This window comes from Callospermophilus lateralis, chromosome 14 (assembly GCF_048772815.1).
Source record: "Callospermophilus lateralis isolate mCalLat2 chromosome 14, mCalLat2.hap1, whole genome shotgun sequence".
Taxonomy (NCBI): domain Eukaryota; kingdom Metazoa; phylum Chordata; class Mammalia; order Rodentia; family Sciuridae; genus Callospermophilus; species Callospermophilus lateralis.
This window is the reverse complement of record NC_135318.1, coordinates 51,378,341-51,399,494: the sequence shown is the minus strand read 5'-3', so window position 1 is coordinate 51,399,494 and position 21,154 is coordinate 51,378,341. Positions and strand designations below refer to the sequence as shown.

The 21,154-nt window shown below is 35.5% G+C and overlaps 2 protein-coding genes across 24 annotated transcripts in view; one reads left to right on the top strand and one right to left on the bottom strand.

The window, feature by feature from the left end:
• Positions 1-1,815: 1,815 nt before the first annotated feature.
• Positions 1,816-2,136, bottom strand: LOC143380604 (large ribosomal subunit protein eL42-like). The gene has a single exon (XM_076833721.1). It carries the CDS (start codon positions 2,134-2,136, stop codon positions 1,816-1,818), a length of 321 nt encoding a protein of 106 aa, XP_076689836.1.
• Positions 2,137-20,888: 18,752 nt separating this feature from the next.
• Positions 20,889-21,154, top strand: part of Wdpcp (WD repeat containing planar cell polarity effector) — a 519,910-nt gene continuing 519,644 nt past the window's right edge. For all 23 annotated transcript variants that reach the window (XR_013088670.2, XR_013088671.2, XM_076833808.2 and 20 more), the window contains exon 1: positions 20,889-21,133. The gene's annotated coding sequence lies outside the window, so the exon portion shown is untranslated. The remainder of the gene's footprint in view (positions 21,134-21,154) is intronic.

The following is a 21,154-nucleotide window of genomic DNA, read 5'->3' as shown; positions in this document are numbered from 1 at the left end:
CTCTCTCTCTCTCTCACACTCTCTTAAAAAAAAAAAAAAAAAAAGAGTTGAAGAAGGCAGGTCCTTGCTATGTCTTCTGATGGTTCTATCCTGCATGTTCTCCAGGGGACAGTGTTGGTGAGAAGTAGTGATGCCATTGTTTTATCTCAGCCATGTGCCACACTATACCTCCAGATCCCCTTCTGATTATAGAGGCAGAGAATTCTTTTACTTCAGTTACTAGGCCAGGAATACACATAAAAAACATATTATATACTTTTTAATAAGCATGGATCATTATGTGAACACAGTTTAGAAATACAAAAAGAAAACTCAATAAGAAATAACACATATCTTACTAAAGTCCTAAGACAGAACAAATATTCTACTTTACTGTAGTGATATATGTACAGATAATGAGGTTACTTATTATTGACTTTGAAATCCTCATATAGAAGAGCTGTGAAATAGACAAGATTTCAGTTTAATCCTATTTTTTCCTCTTCTTTCAACTATATTCAAGATTCCCTGTTGTGCTTTCCATCAAATGACTTTTGATAGTTTTCCAAATATCTCTGCCGCTGGTCTAGCTTATTAAGTTTCCTGCCACTGGGAAGCAAAGGATAAAGAATTTCTATTTCCTAATTTAGTCTTAGGGAATTCATTTTAAGCATTTTACACCTACCACCATAACTAAATATTACAGAGAAGATTCTCAGTACTGTTCTTTGGATGAAGCTTAGATAATTAATTATATGTCATTAAATGAGAAATATGATTAGAAAATAAAAAGTAACGGTGTTTCCTCTTTAGAATGAAAAAGAAGAAGAATGTTATATTTAGAGAAAAGACCACAGGAAAAAAATATGATATATTAACATCAAGTTCTGGTGTCATTTTATATTAAATTTTAATTTTTTTATTTCACTATAGGTACATATCTTTTTTAAAAAAAATCCAAATACAGTAATACCAAACTGCCCATAATGAAGAGCAGTATTCTCCTGCCCTGCTTGTCTTTATTTCAAACCTATACCCTAGAGGCAACCATTTTTCATCTGATAGTTACTGCTATATTTCTAAACGTTTATATTGCATTATGCTTCTTAAATTACATTTCTTTGGTTTCTTGATTTTAGGCATTCTATTTTTGACTTCCTATCATAATAGATAAGGACTTAGTTCACACCTCCAGTTTTTCTTTTCTGCATTTCTACTACTTTTCTAAACTTGTAAAGCTATGTTTCCTAACCTTTTCATCATTATGACTCAAAGAATAAATTATAAAATTTTATAGCATATTGGGATAACCTAGAGAGAATTTTTGAACATTTATATTGGGCACATAAAGAATTATTTGCTTTATGGGGCTGGGGTTGTGGCTCAGTGGTAGAGCACTTGGCTAGCATGTGTGAGGCACTGGGTTCAATTCTCAGCACTGCATATAAATAAATGAATAAAATAAAGGTCCATCAACATCTAAAATTTTTTTAAAGAATTATTTGCTTTGTAAATGTATATAATGTTATGAAAATAAAAATGAATTAGGAAAATATTAAATTTATATAAAACTCTAAGGTAAAATCTTTTCAAGTATATAAATGGGAAATTTGAACCTGTCTGAAGGAATATAACCCTTTTTAATCTGATTTTATGCTTGAATAGTTAGTTAGACATAGTTTCTGATCAAGTTTTCCAATGATAATCTTTTCACATTTTTGGTTGTCACTATGGTAGGCTAAATAACAATCTCCAACAATGTCTATTTTCTTTTTTTTTTTAAGTGAAGATAACCTCAACATTTTGTTATTCTCATAACAAAACAAACAATGAAGCTTAGAACTGGATCACTTGGTCCTTTCTCTTCTTATCTCCTCCTAGTTCAAAATGCTTGCATCTCTTAATAGCCAGCATTCTCTTAAATCTGCAGTTAGGCTCAACATACTCAAGCCTCAGCACAATCTTCTTTGTAGTTTTAGCCTTTTTCCTGAAAATTGGCTTAGTCTGCCCACCATAGCCACTCTGTTTCTTGTCATACTGCTTCTTTCCCTGTGCATACAGAGAATCCTTGCCTTTCTTGTACTGTGTCACTTTATGGGGTTGGTGTTTGCCACATTTCTTACAGAACGTCTGGCGGGTCTTAGGAACTTTCACCATGTTTGTGAGAGCATTATTGACAAGGAAAAAAAGCAAGACATCTATTTTCTAACCACTGGAACTTGTGAATGTCATCCTTTATGGTAGCAGGAATTTTGCAAATGTGATTAGAGATATTCAGATAGAGAAATTATCTTGGACCGTCTGGGTGAATCATAAATGTAACCACAAGTCACTCATAAAATATAGGCAGAGAAGATTTGAAGACAGGAAGAAGGCAGTGGGATGGTGGAAGCAGGGAGAGAAAAGGCGATGTCATGAAGGGCCATGAGCCAAGGAATGCCAATGTCCTCCCGAAACCAGAGAAGACAGTGGAGTCTCCCTGAGAACCTCCAGAGGTAGCACAACCTTGCAGACATTAGTTTACATCAAGAAAAACCTATTTGGGATTCATAAGAGCATGGGTATATGTTATAAGCTATGCATGGTCATATTTATATGTAGAAAACTAATATTGCTACCATTCATGAGAAACTTTGCACAAATAGGTGATAAAATTTGCAACCATTCAAAACTGTATGATGGTTGAAATTATATTCAGAGTCCAACAGATCATTCTCTTTCTTTTTAATTGGCAGATGCAATGGAGAAATTGAGTGTGATAAGGCAAATGGATTTTTAATCCAGTTGAACTGTTTTCGAGAAAGTATTTTAAAATAATGATGAAGTTTTCATTTGTAAAATATTCATGCATTCTTGGATTAGTCAGACCAAAACTACTTTGGATGCTGTTAAAAGGATATGTCAACTGGAAACAATCAGAAGTATCTGGTGTCAGTGAGGTTAGAGTTTCAGAGCTACCACGGCTCCACCATCCAGGAGGTCCATTGCGGTTGGCAATCTATTGAGCACAGCCAAGGAAGGTATTCTGTTATCTGGACATATGCTCCAGAAACCAGCTCCCAAGCACATTGCTATTCACCTTGGATAAGACGCCTGTGGAACTTTTGGACATTTTTCATTGTCTATGACACTCTGGAGACTTTGCTCCTCTTTGGTCACCCTCCAAGATGCTAGCAGCTAAAGTAATCCAGGCCAGGTGCTCCCAACTTGTCTGCCCCAAGGCCTGAAAGGATTAATCAGTCTTCACAGCTGTAAAGCCATCAAAAATACTATTAGAAGATTCTGGTCAGTATTGCCCTTCCCACCATTAGCTGGGCAGCACATGAGAGAGAAAGAGGGAAAACTTGGAGCAGAGAGTACTGCCAGGAGGCAGGCCATTCTCAATTATCTGTGACTTTCATCCAGAGTTTTACTGAGAAAGCATTAGAGGTCAACAAAGTTCTGGCTTTGCACAGATCAGTATAGTAATGAATTAAAATCAGATTATTCAAATAACAGAAATAAACTTATTGAAGACTGGCAGGATTAGAAGCATCACAGACAAATTTAGAGACTTTCAGCTATTTGATATGTAGGCCTTTCTAAAACCAGCATCGGATAGAGATCAGACACAGCCACAAATAGAGTAATAGAATAATGAAAGAGAAAAGGATACAGATAGACCAAAACTTTCTTTAAGCCCATGTTAGACTAAGTGTGAAGGAATAAATACTAAAATTGCACTGATAATTATTTTAAATTTTTGTATTCATGTACTTTTATATATGTGTGTTGACACACATTTGTATATGTTCATAAATTCTTGAGCGCAAGATATGTATATTCCTGAGGTCAAGTTGTGTATATATATCTGATTAAATTTTCTGCTTAGTAAAATGGGTATAGTATAGTTCGTTCTGTAGTGGAAATTGTTATAATCATTTTCATCTAAACCTTTTTGTTGTCTTTAGATATGGAATATTATGTAATATTTTAAAAATGACTTTTTTTTCAATCTGATGAATCCAAATGACAGTCTAGATTCTGAGTCCAGAAAGATTTGGGAAATAAGCAGCATTTCTTGTTGTAGATGGTGCTCTAGGTTAGGTAATGTACCTTATATGATCAATCTGTAAAGCTGTAAACACTGAAGTCCCTTCAGCATGTAAGGGTCCGGCGAACGTTGGAGAAAGAGACCACCAAGAGACCATCTCATGCAATAGCAAAAGGGGTTTATTGAAGATCCAGCTAGCTGGGGCTCCGGGCTCACTCAACAAGGGAGAGCAGCCAAGAGCCCCGAGCAGGGGTTAAGCAGTGCTTAAGTACACTTTTTGGGGAGGGTGGGGGCTTTGCATATATCAGAGCAAATCATCATGAGGCGTGGGAAAGTCAAACAACAACTCTCAAACATGATTAGCACATTCGTTGGCGGGAACAGGTCGGGCGGGGGTAATAGGTCAGTTATAAAGCGGGGTGCACATTCAAACTGATTGGTTTAGGCCCTGAGATGCCTACGTGCTAAGCTGCACAGGGTCCCAGGTTGTTAAACAACTAGTTGGTCAGGGGAGATTATCTAATGGGCAGTCCCGGGAATTGTCCTAACAACTACAGGAATTTCAGGCTTTGGGTGTAGCATAGGAACTTTACCCTTTCAAGCAGAATCCCTACACAACATATACCATCATATAAGCATTTGTTTATTTGTTGATGTTTTTTCTGTTTCTCAAGTACTCATAACAATATATGTGTCTAATGAGGCAAAAGAGTATATTGGAAAAAACAGAGTTTCTAAAAGAGGCCTGTTTTTAAAATTTTGAATTCTGCCACTTACTACCTAAGTAATTTTGATTAAGTTCCTTGGCTAATTTTATGAGCCTTAATTTCCTCATATAAAGATAAGGATAATGATTAATAACCTATCTTGCCTCTTATAGAGTTATTTTTTAATATTTATTTTTTTTAGTTGTAGGTGAACACTATATCTTTACTTCATTTTTATGTGGTGCTGAGGATTGAACGCAGGGCCTCACATGTGCTGAGCCACAACCCAGCCCTCTTATAGAGTTATTACAAAGATATCTCAGTGTTGGCAGAGGGTATGAACTCAACTAATGATTTACCATATTGTCCTGTTATAATATTAATCTCAGATTATTGCCATTTCTTGATTTATTGTTGTTACTTTTTCAGTACTTATCTCCACAGTCTGTAAGCTCTTTGAGAGCAAGCACCATGTCTATCTTTGTGTCCCCAGAGCAAATCACAGTGCTTGGCACATAATAGGTGCCCAAAAGAAATTTGTTGAATGAGTTATCAAGTGAGATACTTAAAAATCAGCTTTAATAATGTAGACTGCTACATAGGTGTGTGATTTTAGATGTTCCCCTATTATTTCTAAAGAAAACAATAAATTGGCAAATAACCAACTTACAAATTTACTTTTGTAACACAAAAGGAGGATTTCTAAGTTCTGCAACAATGGGTTGTTTAGAAAGACCATCACAGTTCTTTCCATCCCTGTGTCTTACCTCTTTTGCAGTGCGACTTTGTCACTCCTCCCATTAAGAAGTGGAGTCTGGGCTGGATGGATGGTTTTCTTTGTTCAGCAGTATCATGCAAAAGTGATGTTGAGTGACTTGCAAGCCTTGGCCTCAAGTTTTTCAGCTTTCAGTCTCCTCCCTTGGAATACTGCTCTGAGACTGCTGCATGAAGGAGCCAATGTTAACCTCCCAGAAATAACAGGCCACATGAAATAAATGTAAGTTTTTCCATTTGAGGCCCTTTAGGACAAATGGTACTAATTGACAGATGTATTGGGGCCCATCTTAGGCTATCTAGTTCTAGTCAACTGCTTAATTGATCAAAATGACCACATGAATGACCCATGTAAGACCAGTAGAAGAATGGCCCAACTGAGCTATGTTCAGTACTGTGTACTGTTACATAGTAAAAGATAACTATTATACCATAATTGTAGTGCCAAAGAAAAAGCAAACCACACTTATTTACTCTTTGCTTGGTTCTAGAAGTGCCCATAATCTTTTCTCACTGGGACTATATTTTTTAAAACCACACATTTCTCACCTTTAAAATGAGAGATACTTACCACCTAATTTCCAAATCCTTCTGAGGAAGAAGTTTCCCTTTATTACTTTCCTTGTCAAATCAGTGCCCCAAAACTTAAAGCTCTGCTTTTCAGCTAGAGCTTTTGAATTCTCCAAATGGAATAAAATAGTGTCTGGTTTTAAAATATATTTTTACACAAAATATAAAATAAGTTGCTTTGAATATGCACTGTATACACAAGAATATTCCATGCAGTGTTTTAATTATAAAAATGAAGATACAACTCAAATGCCACTAATAGTGGAATAGTCAAATTATGATACATTTAGAATCAATATAAAAGGATATTATTAGTCATTAAAAGATGTGATGGCAATATATATACTGACAAGGAAAAATAGTCTTTTCATCCTAAGTGGGAAAAAAAGGTGTGTGTGTGTGTGTGTGTATGTATGTGTGTCCTCTTTTTATAAAAGAGTTTGCTTGTTTTCCCCCTACCCCAGCTCTTACAATTGGCAATACATCCCACAAACTCTTGCTACTAGAGTCTTTCTTTCCAAACATTGCTCTCTTAGGTGGAACATTAGAAATTTGGCTTATACTTTATAATTATTAGCCAAATAATTATCTTTCACAGAATTATTTGGCTAATGAGAAATTCCTACTTCCTTTCTACCCAACATGGACAGAGTAAACACAACTTTGTTTCCCACACTCCACCCTACTATCTCTTTTTATTTCTTCTTTCCAAATTTAAAGTAGTACTGGGCAGATCAGTAGGGAGCCACTTAAAAAAAATCCAGCAATTGAGATTCGTATTCATATGGTCATATGTTCTTGTAAGGGGTGATTTTCAGCCTTCATATCTTACCTGGTTTTGGAGGTAGGGAACGTATAGAAAATATGCTGTACTGTGGCTTATAACAATGTTGACAATTTCTTTTTTCACTACCCTTCCTCATGCTTCTACTCCTACACCCTGGGAATAGATGGGGAGGGTGTTTGGGTATGGTTGGAAGCAGTAAGACTTCAATTATTGAGAGTTTTTCTTTAAAATGAGAGATACTTAACACCTATTTGTATTCAGCTTGACTTACCACCAATTCTAGAGCAATGAAATAAGTCCTATCAAGTTTTGTGCTCTGTCAAATAGAGGTTCCAGGAAGTAGAAAACAGAAAAATTGAAGTGGTAGAAATAAATAGAAAATATATATATATATATATATATATATATATATATATATATATATAGAATATATATTTTATGTATAAAAAATATATTCTTGGGCTGGGATTTTGGCTCAGTGGTACAGTGCTTGCCTAGCATCCTCAGCACCACATAAAAATAAACAAAATAAAGGTATGTGTCCATCTTCAACTAAAAAATACATAAAATATCTATATGTTCTTATATATGAAGAATATATATGAACAAAAACCTAGTTTTCAGATGAAGTATTCCCACAAAAATGTAAACTGGAGGACAGAAACTATTTCTTTATCACAGTCTTATAAAATTTCAGAGCAGAGTTTCTTTCATCTATTTATTTATTTAAATTATTTATTGAGGGCTGGGGCTGGGGCTCAGAGGTAGAATGTTTGCCTTGGAAGGGTGAGGCACTTGGTTCGCTCCTCAACACCTCATAAAAATAAATAAATATATTTTTTAAAAAGATTATTTATTGAACACCTACCATGTACCAGGCATTAGGCCAAGTCCTAGTCATAATACTGAACTTGACACAGAACTTACTGTCCTTAAGTGGGAATGACAAGACTAACTTTTAAACTTCAAGAATTAAAAATTGAATATAAATCTATAAAGAAGTGCCATAATCTAGAATAACAGGGAGCATTAATATGACCATTAAGATGGTTAAGAAGAGATTCCCTGAGAGGTGTCATTTGAATCACATCCTATTTGGGGCTAAACTCCAGTCCACACTGTGCTTTCCAGAAGGGTAACTTTTCCCAACTCACATACAGTCCGTGTATGAGTTAACATGGAAGCCCTGAACATGTAAGCTAAAACCTGAAGGATGAAAGAGTTAGCCATAAGAAGACCTGAGAAGAAAGTAAACCAGGCAGAAGAGCAAGTACAGAGGCTCTGAGCATCATGTATTCTGGGACATGACAGGTAGTTGGAGTAAGGAAATGTGAGTGGAGAATGACAAACAGAAAGAAATGAATTTGGATAGGTAGGAAGAAATCAAACCCAGAGGGCTGGCTGTATAGGTTTTGGATTTTATTCTAAATGCACTAGAAAGCAACCTAATCATTTTAAGCAGGGAAATGACATGTTCTAATTTACATTTTTAAAAGCATATAGAGATTTTGAAGATAGAAATAGCAGGAATTGATGTTGGATTAGATGCTGAATTAGATGCCAGATTAGACGCTGAATTAGATGAATTAATTTCTTAAGGATATGTTCTAGAAAAATGAAAAGAAACTCAAGTGATGAGGAGTAAATGAAAGAGAAGAGTCAAGGATAGTGAATCATAGGGTTTTAATTATAATGGTAAAGGCTGAGGTAAATCTAGATGTACAGAGAGAAAACCATTTTGTTCATTTTAAGTTTGAAATGCCTACAAGACATAGAAGAGAGATGTCAAGTAGATATTTAAAGCTGTAAATTTAGAGTTCAGAAATAGAGTCTACCCTATTCATATAAATTTAGGAATTGTCAACAGATGGTTTTTAAAGCATGAGAACAGATAAGATCATACAGGGAGAAGACAGAGAGAATAGAAAAGAAGGTACAGAAACTCTAATATTTAGCAATCACATAGTAAAGGGAGAAATGTATAAAGGAGAATAAAGAAGTGAAGGCAATTATTAAAGAAAGCCAGGATAATGTGTGATATAGAGCTCAGAGAAGAGAGTATCAGAAATGGCCAGTTATAAGAGTTCTGTTAACCTAAGGAAGGAAAAGAGAGTCAACCAAAAAGAAGTTGTAAGTTTCCTTTTCAAGAGAGATAGCAGGGCAGGACATGGCAGCGTATACCCGTAATCCCAGTGATTTAGGAGACTGAGGTAGGATCAAAGCCAGTTCAAAGCCAGCCTCAGCAATTTAGAAGGCCCTAAGCAACTCAGTGAGACCCTATCTCTAACAAATACAAAAAAGGGCTGGGGATGTGGCTCCAAATGCCCCTGGGTCCATTCCCCAGTAACAAAACAAAACAAAACAAAACAAAAAAAAGGAGTGATAGGGAGATTGAAGTAGTCATTCCTCATTGCTATTAGAAATGCAGTAATGTTTTAAGAAAACATTATTCTGAACCTAGAATTCTGTAGACAGATAAAACATTCCAGGATGAGGACAAATCAGGGACTTTTCCACTTTTTTTCAAAGAAGAATTAATTATTTAAGGAAATGGTCTAGAAAAAAGGAAGGAAGGAAGGAAGGAAGGAAGGAAGGAAGGAAGGAAGGAAGGAAGGAAGGAAGGAAAGAAAAGAAATGTGAGCTGGGTACAGGAGTGAAGGTCTGTAATCCCAATTACTCAGGAGGATGAGGCAGGAGGATCACCAAGTTCAAGGCTAGCCTGGGCAATTTGCAAGATCCCATGTCAAAATAAAAACTAAAAAAAGGCAGGGGTGCTGAGGGTGTCGCTCAGTGGTAGAACACCCCAGTTTCAATCTTCAGTACTAAGATGGATTTATACATAAATGAATAAATAAATGTGAGATCCCAGGAATGAGATCTTAGTAAAAATATGCTCTAAGAGTACAAATGAAAGATGTTCCAGAGCACAAATATTAGGCCTTCAAAATAATTAATAATGATAGAACAAGAAGTTAGATGATTTCAGAATTCCTTTAAGAAAAAGTAGATACATTTTATGAAATAGTGTAATTTAAACACCTTCATAATATTTATGATATGTAAATAATATTTATGAGAATCCAGGCATGGTGGCACATGCCTGCAATCCCAGTGGCTCTGGAAGCTGAGGCAGGAGGATCTCGAGTTCAAAGCCAGCCTCAGCAACACGGCTGGGGCTGTAGCTCAGTTGGTAGCAACAGTGAGGCGCTAAGCAACTGAGACCCTGTCTCTAAATAAAATACAAAAAGGGCTGGGGATGTGTCTCAGTGGTTGAGTGCCCCTGACTTCAATCCCTGGTATCAAAAAAAAAAAGACAAGATCAAAGATGAAGATCCAAGAAAAACAAGTAGAATCTTTAGTAAAAGCAAAACTTGTATCTTGTATAAGCCATGATAAAATTGGAGGTCAGCCTCATAATTTAATAAGGCCCTAAGGAATTTAGGTAGATCCTGTTTCAAAACAAAAAGGGATAGGGATGTGATATAGTGATTAGGTGTCCCTGGGCTTAAAAAAAAAAAAAAAAAAAATCTCCCTCAGTAAGTGTAGATTTAACCCATTAAGTCCCAAGTTTTCAATTCTGTGAATGGCTCAGTGAAGTTGACATGTGCACTGAAATAGGTTGGAAATTATAATCTATAGCTTATGTTATTATATTAATTAATGTCAATTAACATTATTATAACTGTATTATTATTGCAAAATTATATTATGTAATTCTAGTATATATTACATATTATATACTAAAATTAAGTTTTTATAGGTGTTCCACATCTGGGAAAATGGGACAAAATGGATTAATAACATGGTTTACACATCCCTTTCTACAGTGCATTTATAGGACTTGATTCTATAGTGTGTATGATTTACAAAATGATGGTACTGAAAAAATCTTCAGTTTTCAAGATAAAGTTAAAGACAAAATGAAGAAGACATTTATTCTAACAGAGCAGATATTGGCAATGTAAAATTAGCTAATGGTAGTTGAAAAGTCAGGGACACTTTCTAAAGTGGGTGGACCAAAAAATAGAGGTTTAAGTATATTCTTTAAAGCAACAAAATAATAAATAGAACTCAATGTAGTATAATAAAATTGGAAAGAGTAGATGAGGGGAAGAAGAATGTAGAGAGATATAACTAAACCAAATCCTAATTGTTTGTTTCAAAATGTGTAGTCATTACAAAAAAAAAAAGTCAGATGTTGACCAAAAATGTGGCAGCGGCAGTACATGTATATGGACATAGCTATCGGAAGTACTATAGATAGTTTGATATGTGGTATATTTTTTAGTTGTCCATGGATCTTTTATTTACTTATTTATTTATCAGTTTATTTATTTATATGCAGTGCTGAGGATTGAACCCAGGACCTCACACATGGCAGGCAAATGCTGTACCACAGAGCCACAACTTCAGCCCCAGAGCAGTGTTTTTCTAATGGTGGGAGTGAAATTAATTTAGTGGGTTTCAACCTATACTAGAAAGCAAAAAAGAAGAAAAAGGGAGAAATATCAGATTGCATTATGTCAGTAAGGGTAAGGAAAATCTTTGAAACAGTTTTTAGCTTTATACATGTATGTAAAATGTATTTCCTACTTGGATCCTGGTCACAAAGGAGAAGCTGAACTTGGTTGAAAGACAATGATTAGGCCACATTTTTATCTTTCATTTTTCTACTTAATTTTACTGCTTGAATTTTAAAACTCATGCATGTATTACTTTTAAAAAAATGTTTTTAGTTATAGATGGACAAAATACCTTTGTTTTATTTATTTATTTTTATGTGATGCTGAGGATTGAACCCAGGGCCTCATATGAGCTAGGCAAGCACTCTATGTCACTGAGCCATGAACCCCAGTCCCCTCATGCATGTATTATTTTTTTATCAAAACTTAAAATATGTATTTGTTTTTTAATATGAAAAAACACAAATTCACAAAATTTCAAAAAACAAGTGGTATATTTCCTGGCAATAGTGAATATTAGGCAATTTTCTTCAGTAACAAAATGACAGGCCACCTTACCATTACTTAGCAAGGAAGGAAAGTTACTTTTTAAAAGATTATGAAAGGCTCAAGGGAGGGAAGGCAGGGGCAGGGGCAAGAGTTTAAAACATCAAGAATCCAGGCAATGGATTTAATAAGAAGAAGACAAGAAGAGAAATAAAAAAATTTGTGCTTTCCTTTGTGACAAAGATATTTAAACTTTTTGATTTCTCTTGTTTTGTCTTGAATCAAGAAACATTTTTAGTTTATTGATTCCATGTAATAGTATTTCATCTTATAGTGAACATATTTGGCCCAACTGTCACTTGCATAGAAAAAACTCATCTGCTAAAAGGGAGAGAATAAAGCATAGAGGAGGAGCCATTCACTCATAAAATTTAAAAAAAATAAGTATTATATACTATTTTAGGTAGTAGGGATGCAGCAATGAGTAAAATTGAGTCTCTGCCTTTGGGGCTACATATACTTGGTGGAAGGAGAAGGATGGTCAAAAAAAAAAATTCAATACAATGTCAATCTAAAATTTTATATCCAGCTAAACCATAGTTGGAGAAACCAAACATTGAGACTCCCTACTATAGAAGGTACTTCATAATTAAATGACACTATAAGAAAGTAATGAGATACAAAAAATAAAATAGTGGGGAAAATAAAATAAAATAAAATACATGGGGAAAATCTAAATTAGCATTAATTATATAAAGCAATGATAATAATAGTGACTCTTGGAGAGGTATAAAAATAACATGTGGGGGCGGAGCTGTGGCTCAGCAGTAGAGCACTCGCCTAGCACAGGCCAGGCCCTGGGTTTGATCCTCAGCACCACATAAAAATAAATAAATAAAATAAAGGCATTTGTCCAACTACAACTTAGAAAATAAATATTTAAAAAAAAGCATGTAGGGCTGGGGATGTGGCTCAAGTGGTAGCGCGCTCTCATGGCATGCTTGCGGCCCGGGTTCGATCCTCAGCACCACATACAAACAAAGATGTTGTGTCCGCCGAAAACTAAAAAAATAAATATTAAAAAATTCTCTCTCTCTCTCTCTCTCTCTCTCTCTCTCTCTCTCTCTCTCTCTTTAAAAAAAAAAAAATGTAGCAAAAATACTAATGGTAATAGTGTTGTAGGGACAAACGAGGCAAGGCACCGACGATAGCAGGAAACAGTTTTATTTGGCTGCAGCCAGGGTCAGAGGGTACAGCCTTTGCTTTAATCAATTAATCCCCTGAACCCCGAGTTTAGGGAGTTTCAGAGTTTTATACCCAGTGTGTAAGGGGAGGGGCTCAGAAGTTCACAGTCTGCAGAAGTTCACATAAAAGCAGCTTTTGCTTTAACTGATCTGGGCAAGTTAACTCTTCAAGGACAACACCTGAGAAGGGGAAAGCTTCATCTCCCCTTTCTTTTTCCCCCCTGCCAGCTGTTACCATGGGCCCATTTGTAACTTATCTTAAAAATGTAGACATCTCTGTGAAACCCAGCTCAAGGCCAGAGGCCTTGTTTGCACATTTCTTCAAAGTACTATACTGAATACGTTTATGCAAACTAGTAAGGGGGTGTCCAGCACCTGGAGTGCTGGTATCTTCTTGGCCAGTGGCCAAGTAAACAGGGTGACACGAAAATAGGAAGTTTATCTACAATGGACTCTTTTGCTGACAGTCCTAAAATTAACCATGGTGAAGAGGGCTTTTCTGTGGAGAAAGGGGGTGCCACTTCAATAGCACGTGTGATGAAATAAGGTGATCTTAGGAGAAGTATCCTAGGTTAGTGTTGTATTCAAGATCATGGTATACACATTTATTAGCTTTAGATGTTCATGTGAAGGACATCCCTAAAAGAATATATGTGGAATGTGTTATTCCCAAATGCAATACACAGAGGAAGAAGTATATGAAAGTTTATGTAATGTAATAGACAGCAGCAAAAGAAAAAAAGATTTTAAAAGAGAAAATAAACATGAAATAAAATGGTAGAAATAAATCCAAATGTATCAGTAAACACCAACAATATAAATAGGCTAAACTGTTCAAGGAAAGATTATAAGATTGGATAAAAAATAATAAAGTCTACCTTTATGGAATTTATAGGAAACACATGGAATATGAGGATACAGAAGAGTTGTAGGTAAAAGAAGAACTTTTATAGTAAGACAAGAAAAAGTAAATAAAATAATAGGATTTAAATAGAAAAAAATAAAATTATTATTCACATATGATTGTCTACATAGAAAAATCCAAAGGATTTGACCTTTAAATCATTAGATTTAAGCAGAGAATTTGCCAAATGTCCAATATAAGACTAAAATATAAAATTTAAATTTAAAATATACTTAGGAAAGTAAGGTTTTAAGAGATAATTTTTGCAATAGCAACAAAAATATAACATCCTTCAAAACATTACAGAGAAAATTATAAAACTTTAATGAAAAATACAACACATTGTTGGATAGAAAGACTCAATGTTAAACAGAAGACAAGTTTCTCCAAATTGATCTGTTCAAATTAGTTTCAGTTGTAATCCTTTTAGTTGGATTTATTTAATTTGACACATTTGACAGATATGGAAAACCAAAGACTCAAGAATAGCAAAATACTTCTCAAGAAGAAAGGAGGAAATTTTGCTTTACCAAATACCAAGGTTTCTTATAAATTTATATTAAGTAAAACACATTAGCAGTGGTCTAGGGACAAAAATACTGACCAATGGAAATAGAACAGAGTCAAGAAACTGATACATAGATATATGGTGATGTGAGATGATCATTTGCAAAAGATGAGTTTCAACAAATGGCACTAGTCTTTGAACTGCCTGTCTTTAGTCTTCTTGTTCATGATATCATAAATTTCTACATTATTTAAATTCCTGTAGCTTAGATTTTTCTGTCACTTGTAGCCCAATGAATTTCTGATATAGGTCCTTGCTGAGAGCCATAGCCAAGTAGGACTGATGCATGGCATTTTTGGATGAAAGGTGATGCCAGCAAGCCATTGAGATGATATGATTATGTTAAGATTTGCATTCAAATGGATATTAGACCCCTGCTGTCCGACTGGGCCTGCTACTTTGGAGCTCTAGCAGGACTCCCGGAGAGGGAGAGTTCCCATTGGTTGGGGAAGTGCGGTATGAGGGATTTCCGGAGGAGGGATTTGTCTGATGGAGTAGTGTGTCCCGGGAGAACGCCGCGTGTGTGATTCGGCATATTTCCTGGGTGTGTGGTTCGGCATATTTCCTGGGAGTGTACGTGGCATTGGTGGGAGTTTCAGAAATAAAGTTTGTTCCTGCTTGAGTGGCTCGTCATTTTGTGCCCAGCCAGACTGTGGCAGGTCCTAGCACATTTGTAGCCAAAGATACAGATTAAAATGGTCCAAGCAGGTATGAAGTAACAGAGAAGAGGCTATTACTCTTCTCCTAAACTTTAATCTGAGTGAAGGTGTGTTGAAATTTCTGGGCACTATCACATGGAGCCTGGAAAGGAAATCAACAGAGTGAAAGGCGGAGTGGAGGATGGACAGAAACGTACTCAAGCATTCAAACGATGACAAAGTTTGAATGCTTTAACTGAGACCCACTTTCTGCTTTCTACCCATGGACTTTTCGATTATTTAACCCATTATCCCACCATGAAATCGACATGAGTAACAAATATACCACTTACGATCACTTTGAAATAACTATTATTATGCTTTCAGAGTTCGGTTTTTTTGAGAAAAGTAATAGGTGACTGGTTAAAGCATTTGAAAAAATATATACATTCATATATATGTCTGTACATATATATGTTATGTAAGCTCCAGATTATGGATTTTTAAATCCATTTTAAATCACCTATGCCAATTTCATTGAAATATTTGCAAAATTGAAAACATGGGACTTAATGGATTAAGCCAGTAAATTCATTTTTATTTGTTTGAGACATTTTAAGTTGACTCTGAAATGAGCTTACTGGAGACAGTAGGCTCAAGTCACATTATCAGAGAGATTGTTATCATAGAAACCATGATCATACAGTGAATTTCTTAAAATATTGCTGTCTATAAAGATGGAAGTGACTAATAAAGCCCATGTGCAACCACCGTCTACGTAAGTTAAAAAAAAAAAAAAAAAACCCTGCAGCTTTGATGGAAACATTTGAATCACAATAATATTTATATCTTTTAAAAATTTTAAGAAATGCAAAGAGATTCTTCTTTCAATGTTTTGTTCAGTAGATACAAAGCTAAAGGGCTAAAAAGGGGAAATAATGTAGTGTCAGAAGGGAGGCTGAATTTTGTTAGCCGACTACCAAGGTTGCAGGGGACTATACAAAATTAACTCTTGCCTTATCCTCTAGGTTTATGGAAGCATTTTAACAAATAGTGGAAACTGTTTAAAATTCTCTTATTTTATTCACTAAAGAGTTTTGTTAGAATAACTTACAAAGAAGAGAGATTCAAGAGAGTCTGAAAGCCGGGAGACACAAGACATTACGTTTTGTGTTTTAAGAATTTTCAAAACAGGAGAGACCAGCTGAGTGTGGTTGTGTATGTGTACAATCTCATTGACCCAGGAGGCTGAGATGGGAGGATGCAGGATCACAAGTTCAAGGACAACATAAGCAACTTACTGAGGCCCTGAGAAACTTAGTGAGATCCTGTCTCAAAAAATAAAAAGGACTGGGGATGTGGCTCAGTGGTAAAGCACCCCTGGGTTAAATCCCCAGCAAAACCCACAAATTATCATTCATTCTAAGAGTAAGGTTTTTAACCTATAACTCAATCAATGAATTTAGATTTTACTTATTTATTTAGTCTTTTTTAATTTTTTTTTTTTTTTTTTAGTTTGTTAGAGACCTTTATTTTCTTTATTTATATGCGGTGCTGAGAATTGAACCCAGTGCCTCACACATGCCAGGCAAGTGCATACTGATGAGCCCCAGCCCATATTAATTTAGTCTTACAGTGCTGGGGATTGCACCCAGGACCTGGTGCATGCTGGGCAAGTGCTCTACCCCTGAGCTACAACCCCAGCCCTTAGATTTTACTCTGATATACAGTATAAATGTAAACTTAATTCTTTTTTTTTTCCAAAATGACTAATTATCCTGGCATGCTACTAGACAATCTTTCCTTTTCCCACTAAGTTGTTATGTATTTTTTTAAAATCATCATTATTACTATTATCTTCTGGTGCTGGGATTTGAAACCATAGGTGCTTAATCACTGATTCATATCTCCAGCCCTTTTTATCTTTTTAGTTTTGAGACAGGGTTTCGCTTCGTTTCTTAGGGCCTCACTAAGTTGCCGAGGCCAGCTTTGAACTTGTGAACACCCTGCCTCAGCCTCCAGAGTTGCTGGGATTATAATCATGTGCCACCACGCCTGCCACCACACCTGGCTCATTATTATTTTTGACCAAATATAATCGAGTCTTTATTTCAAAGTATCAATTTTACATTTATCTGTTTCTTTGCTCCAGGATGATTTTTGAAAAGATAAATTGAATATAACACAATTTGGTTATCAAGATACCCCTTAAGTTTTGCTGCTGTGTGTTTAGGGAGAAAGTGTTAAAATGTCTATGATATCTGCAACTGACTTTCAATTGGTTCTACAAAAGAGAAAGAAGGTGAACAGCAAAATGTTAATATGGTAAATCTAGTGTTCAACCTTCTAGTTTTTCAACTTTTATGTATGTTTGAAAAGGCTTTTTGGAGGATGAATTTTTTTACACTTTTCCTTAATGAAAATTTTAAAGCAAGTATTACTTCCATGTAATAAAGTAAGTTTGTAATTTTACAGAATAGAAGTGTAGGACATTAAAAGCAATACATTTCAGGGCTAAGGTTGTGGCTCAATGGTAGAGTGCTTGCCTACCACACATGAGGCAGTGGGTTCTATCCTCAGCACCACATAAAAATAAATAAATAAATAAATAAATAAATAAATAAATAAATAAATGTATTGTGTGCATCTACAACTAAATAATTTTTTAAAAAGCAGTACATTTCAAGTGAGGTTTGAGATTTGGTTTAATGTTTAAGACAAAAAATTGGTATCAGATTTTTTTGTTGTATCATTTTCTAAAAGATTTGGGCTAGGAGTAATCTAGTGCACTATGATCAATAGTAGAGAGTTTGCCTAACATGTGTAAAGCTCTGGAATCAATCTCCAGCAAAACACACACACACACACACACACACACACACACACACACATGATATTGGTTTGGTTTTGTTTTAACAGGCCCCATGAGAGATAGGTTAATGATAATCAGAAGCAGATCTGATTTAATAATTTCCCTTATCACTCATTTTTGGGGACCTTTGTAAGATAAGAACTATTTAAAACTAATATTTGATTTCTCAATTCTAAAAGTTATACGTTGTTATAGTAAAGTGAAGTCCAGATTTAGTGTGAACATAGTAATACTTTGAAACCTTTAAAATAAATTTATGCTGAATTTTAATATAAAAATAATACAAACTCGATTATTTTTGAATTATGTAACAGTAAATAAGTAGCATGTTGCCCAGTGCTTTGTTAGCATTTCCTATGACTCCTTAAAGTATAAAATTATTATCCTAACCACTTTTGTGTGCTATGGCAATTGACACCTTTCATACATGACTATTAATATTATTCCCCTTTGAAATTCAGATTCATTGATCCACAAACTCCAATCTTTTTTCAACCTTCTTTAATAAAATATTTTTTTTATAGTATATCCCAGCAACCACAATTTCTCTGTCCTCACACAAAAGTGGTTTGGATTTTTGTATCCTATATTAATAATTGAGGTGCTTAAAAGTTCTGGAACCCTAACATTACTACTTAACTTCACACCTCGTGAGTATTATTGTGTGTTTCTGAAATCCTTTAATATTCTCAATTTTGAACTTTTGTTTTGAACTTTGAGCCTTTGGGTATAGCCTTTAGTTTTAGTTCATTTTCAGTAACTCTTCCATTTTTATATAACAATTTAAAAACAGAATTTATGACTAATGTTGAATCTAACATTTAGTAATAGCAACAGACAGCATCTGGCTTCTGAGGGTTGTCATACCACAACCTAACTTGACTTTTTATTCACAATAGTTCACTATGGTCCACGCTCTGTACTGTTGACCCTGACATTGTTGCCAACACACAAATCTGATTTGTAATTCTTCCATGCCTCCCAACCACCACCTAAAGGTAAAATCAAAATTCCTTAGAGGAAAAAAAAAAAAAAAAAAAGAACCTTCTATCATACTGGCTTCATCATACTCATTTACACCCCTCTCAAAATGAACACAGACACAGATACCCACAGAGGTATCTGCCAATCTCAACAACTATTTTTCCTGCCAATGCTTTTGCACTGGCCTGTCATCTCCATTTAGAATGTTCTGTCCTCTCCCCACCTCCTCACTCCAATTTCTTGTATCCTTCAAGAACTAACTCAAAGTTCACCTCCTTAATGACACCTCCTCTTTCAGAGTTCCTGGCAAAATTAGTCACCTCCTCCTCTAGGGACTAGATAATCATAATATAGTGGGACAGAGAGACAAGGAAACAAATTGTCAAGCCTATGGTCAAAAACACTAAGAACTCCTCAAGGACAATGACATTGTTGTTTATTCACTTCTGGGTTCCCCACAGAACCTACTAAATCACACAATAAACAAATGTTGAATTTAACTGGATCATAGGAAAAAAGTTTAAAAATTGCATTTTCATATCTAAAATAGTAATTGTGTTTCTTTGAAAGCTATCAGTTTATAATTTGATCTTTTAGAAACTCACAAGCTGGACATAGTAGCCTACACCTGTCGTCCTAGCCACTCGGAAGCTGGAGGTAGGAGCATTGCAAGTTCAAGGCCAGTCTGGGCAACATAGCAAGACCCTGTCTTCCCACTCCCCAACCCCCCCACCCCACAAAAAAGAAAAGAAATAAAAACCCTCACAAAGTGGTTACTAAACTTTTACAAATAAGTGATATCCCATAATTTTTAATACATTTCAGTTAAATTTATATGGGTTTTTCTGTCTCTTTTTTATTCAAGATGAGTTCTGTGCAGCTCATAGAACCTATGTAAACATATTTGGGTAATTTGAAAGTATATAAATCACAGTCAAGCAGGCTCACACCTGTAACCCCAGCAATTGGGGAAGCTGAGGCAGGAGGATCACAAGTTCAAAATCAGCCTGGGCAAAAATTAGGGAGACCCTACTAAAAAAAAGTGTGGGAATATGGAGTTGGGGGTGTAGCTCATTGATAGAGTGTTCCAGGTTTCAATCCCAAGTACCCTCCCACCCCCTCCCACCCAGAAAAAGAAAGTATGTAAATTATAGAAATAATTTGAATGGCTAGCTGAGATACAAACATTAAAGAATAAGATGGTGCTTAAAAGAAAAAAAAAAAAACTTGCCTGAAAGAAACATGATTTTGTGTGTGTGTGTGTGGAAGCAAAACCATGAAATATTTAATGAGGCATTGCAAAATAAACCTCTCCACCCCATCCCCAGGGAGGCAGAGTCAAGGTTCAGACTGAACTTTGTTTAGCAACGCTGGAACCATGTGTTTAAAGAATGAGAGAGGTTTGTCAAGACTTGCTGCCAAGGCACATCACAAGCTCAACATGTGCTTACTGCCTGCTCTCAAAAACTAGTGTCCCTGAGCTGGCCAGCTGCTAGCAGTAGGGTACCCTCTGGGTCACATCTTCACTTCCTGAAAGAAGCTCCAGAAACTTTCTCCTGTATTCTCTGTCTCTTGGATTATTTGTCAGTTCTGTTTTATAAAATGCGTCAGTTTTAACAGTAGAGTCATGACTAAAATTTATAAATATGAAAATAAATATAATATTTGTAAACATTAAATGTTCCTAGCTAAGCTATTCATTTTCCAGAAAAACTTCTCATCTCGTGTACTCTGTTTCTGTTTTAATAACCATCTTTGCAAACATCCACCTCAAAAAAGTTGAAGTCTTAGCAGTCATAGCTAACATGTATTATGTGCTCCAATATGCCAGGCGCTATGCTTTCTTTCTTTCTTTCTTTTTTTAATCTCCTTTATTCTCACAGGAGTTTCTGGGGAAAAAAAAAAAGTGACTTGAACACATTTTCCTGACCTCTCCCTTCCCCTACTCCAATTCTTTACTGGAGCAAAATTCAAGGACAAAAAGCAACTACCAAAAACCTCTGGAGGTAATCTGTTCTTCTGAGGACAATTGTGAGTTTGCAGAGGCGAAAATGGTGTGCAACATGTGAAGTCTGTGGGCTGGGAAAGCTGACTCCTGTCTCAGAAGAAAAGGGATCTACACAGGTAGATGCAGTCATTCTCTTT

Bases quoted from the DNA above. Each gene is read 5' to 3' on its own strand.
- LOC143380604 (XM_076833721.1), bottom strand. From the start codon at position 2,136: ATGGTGAAAGTTCCTAAGACCCGCCAGACGTTCTGTAAGAAATGTGGC.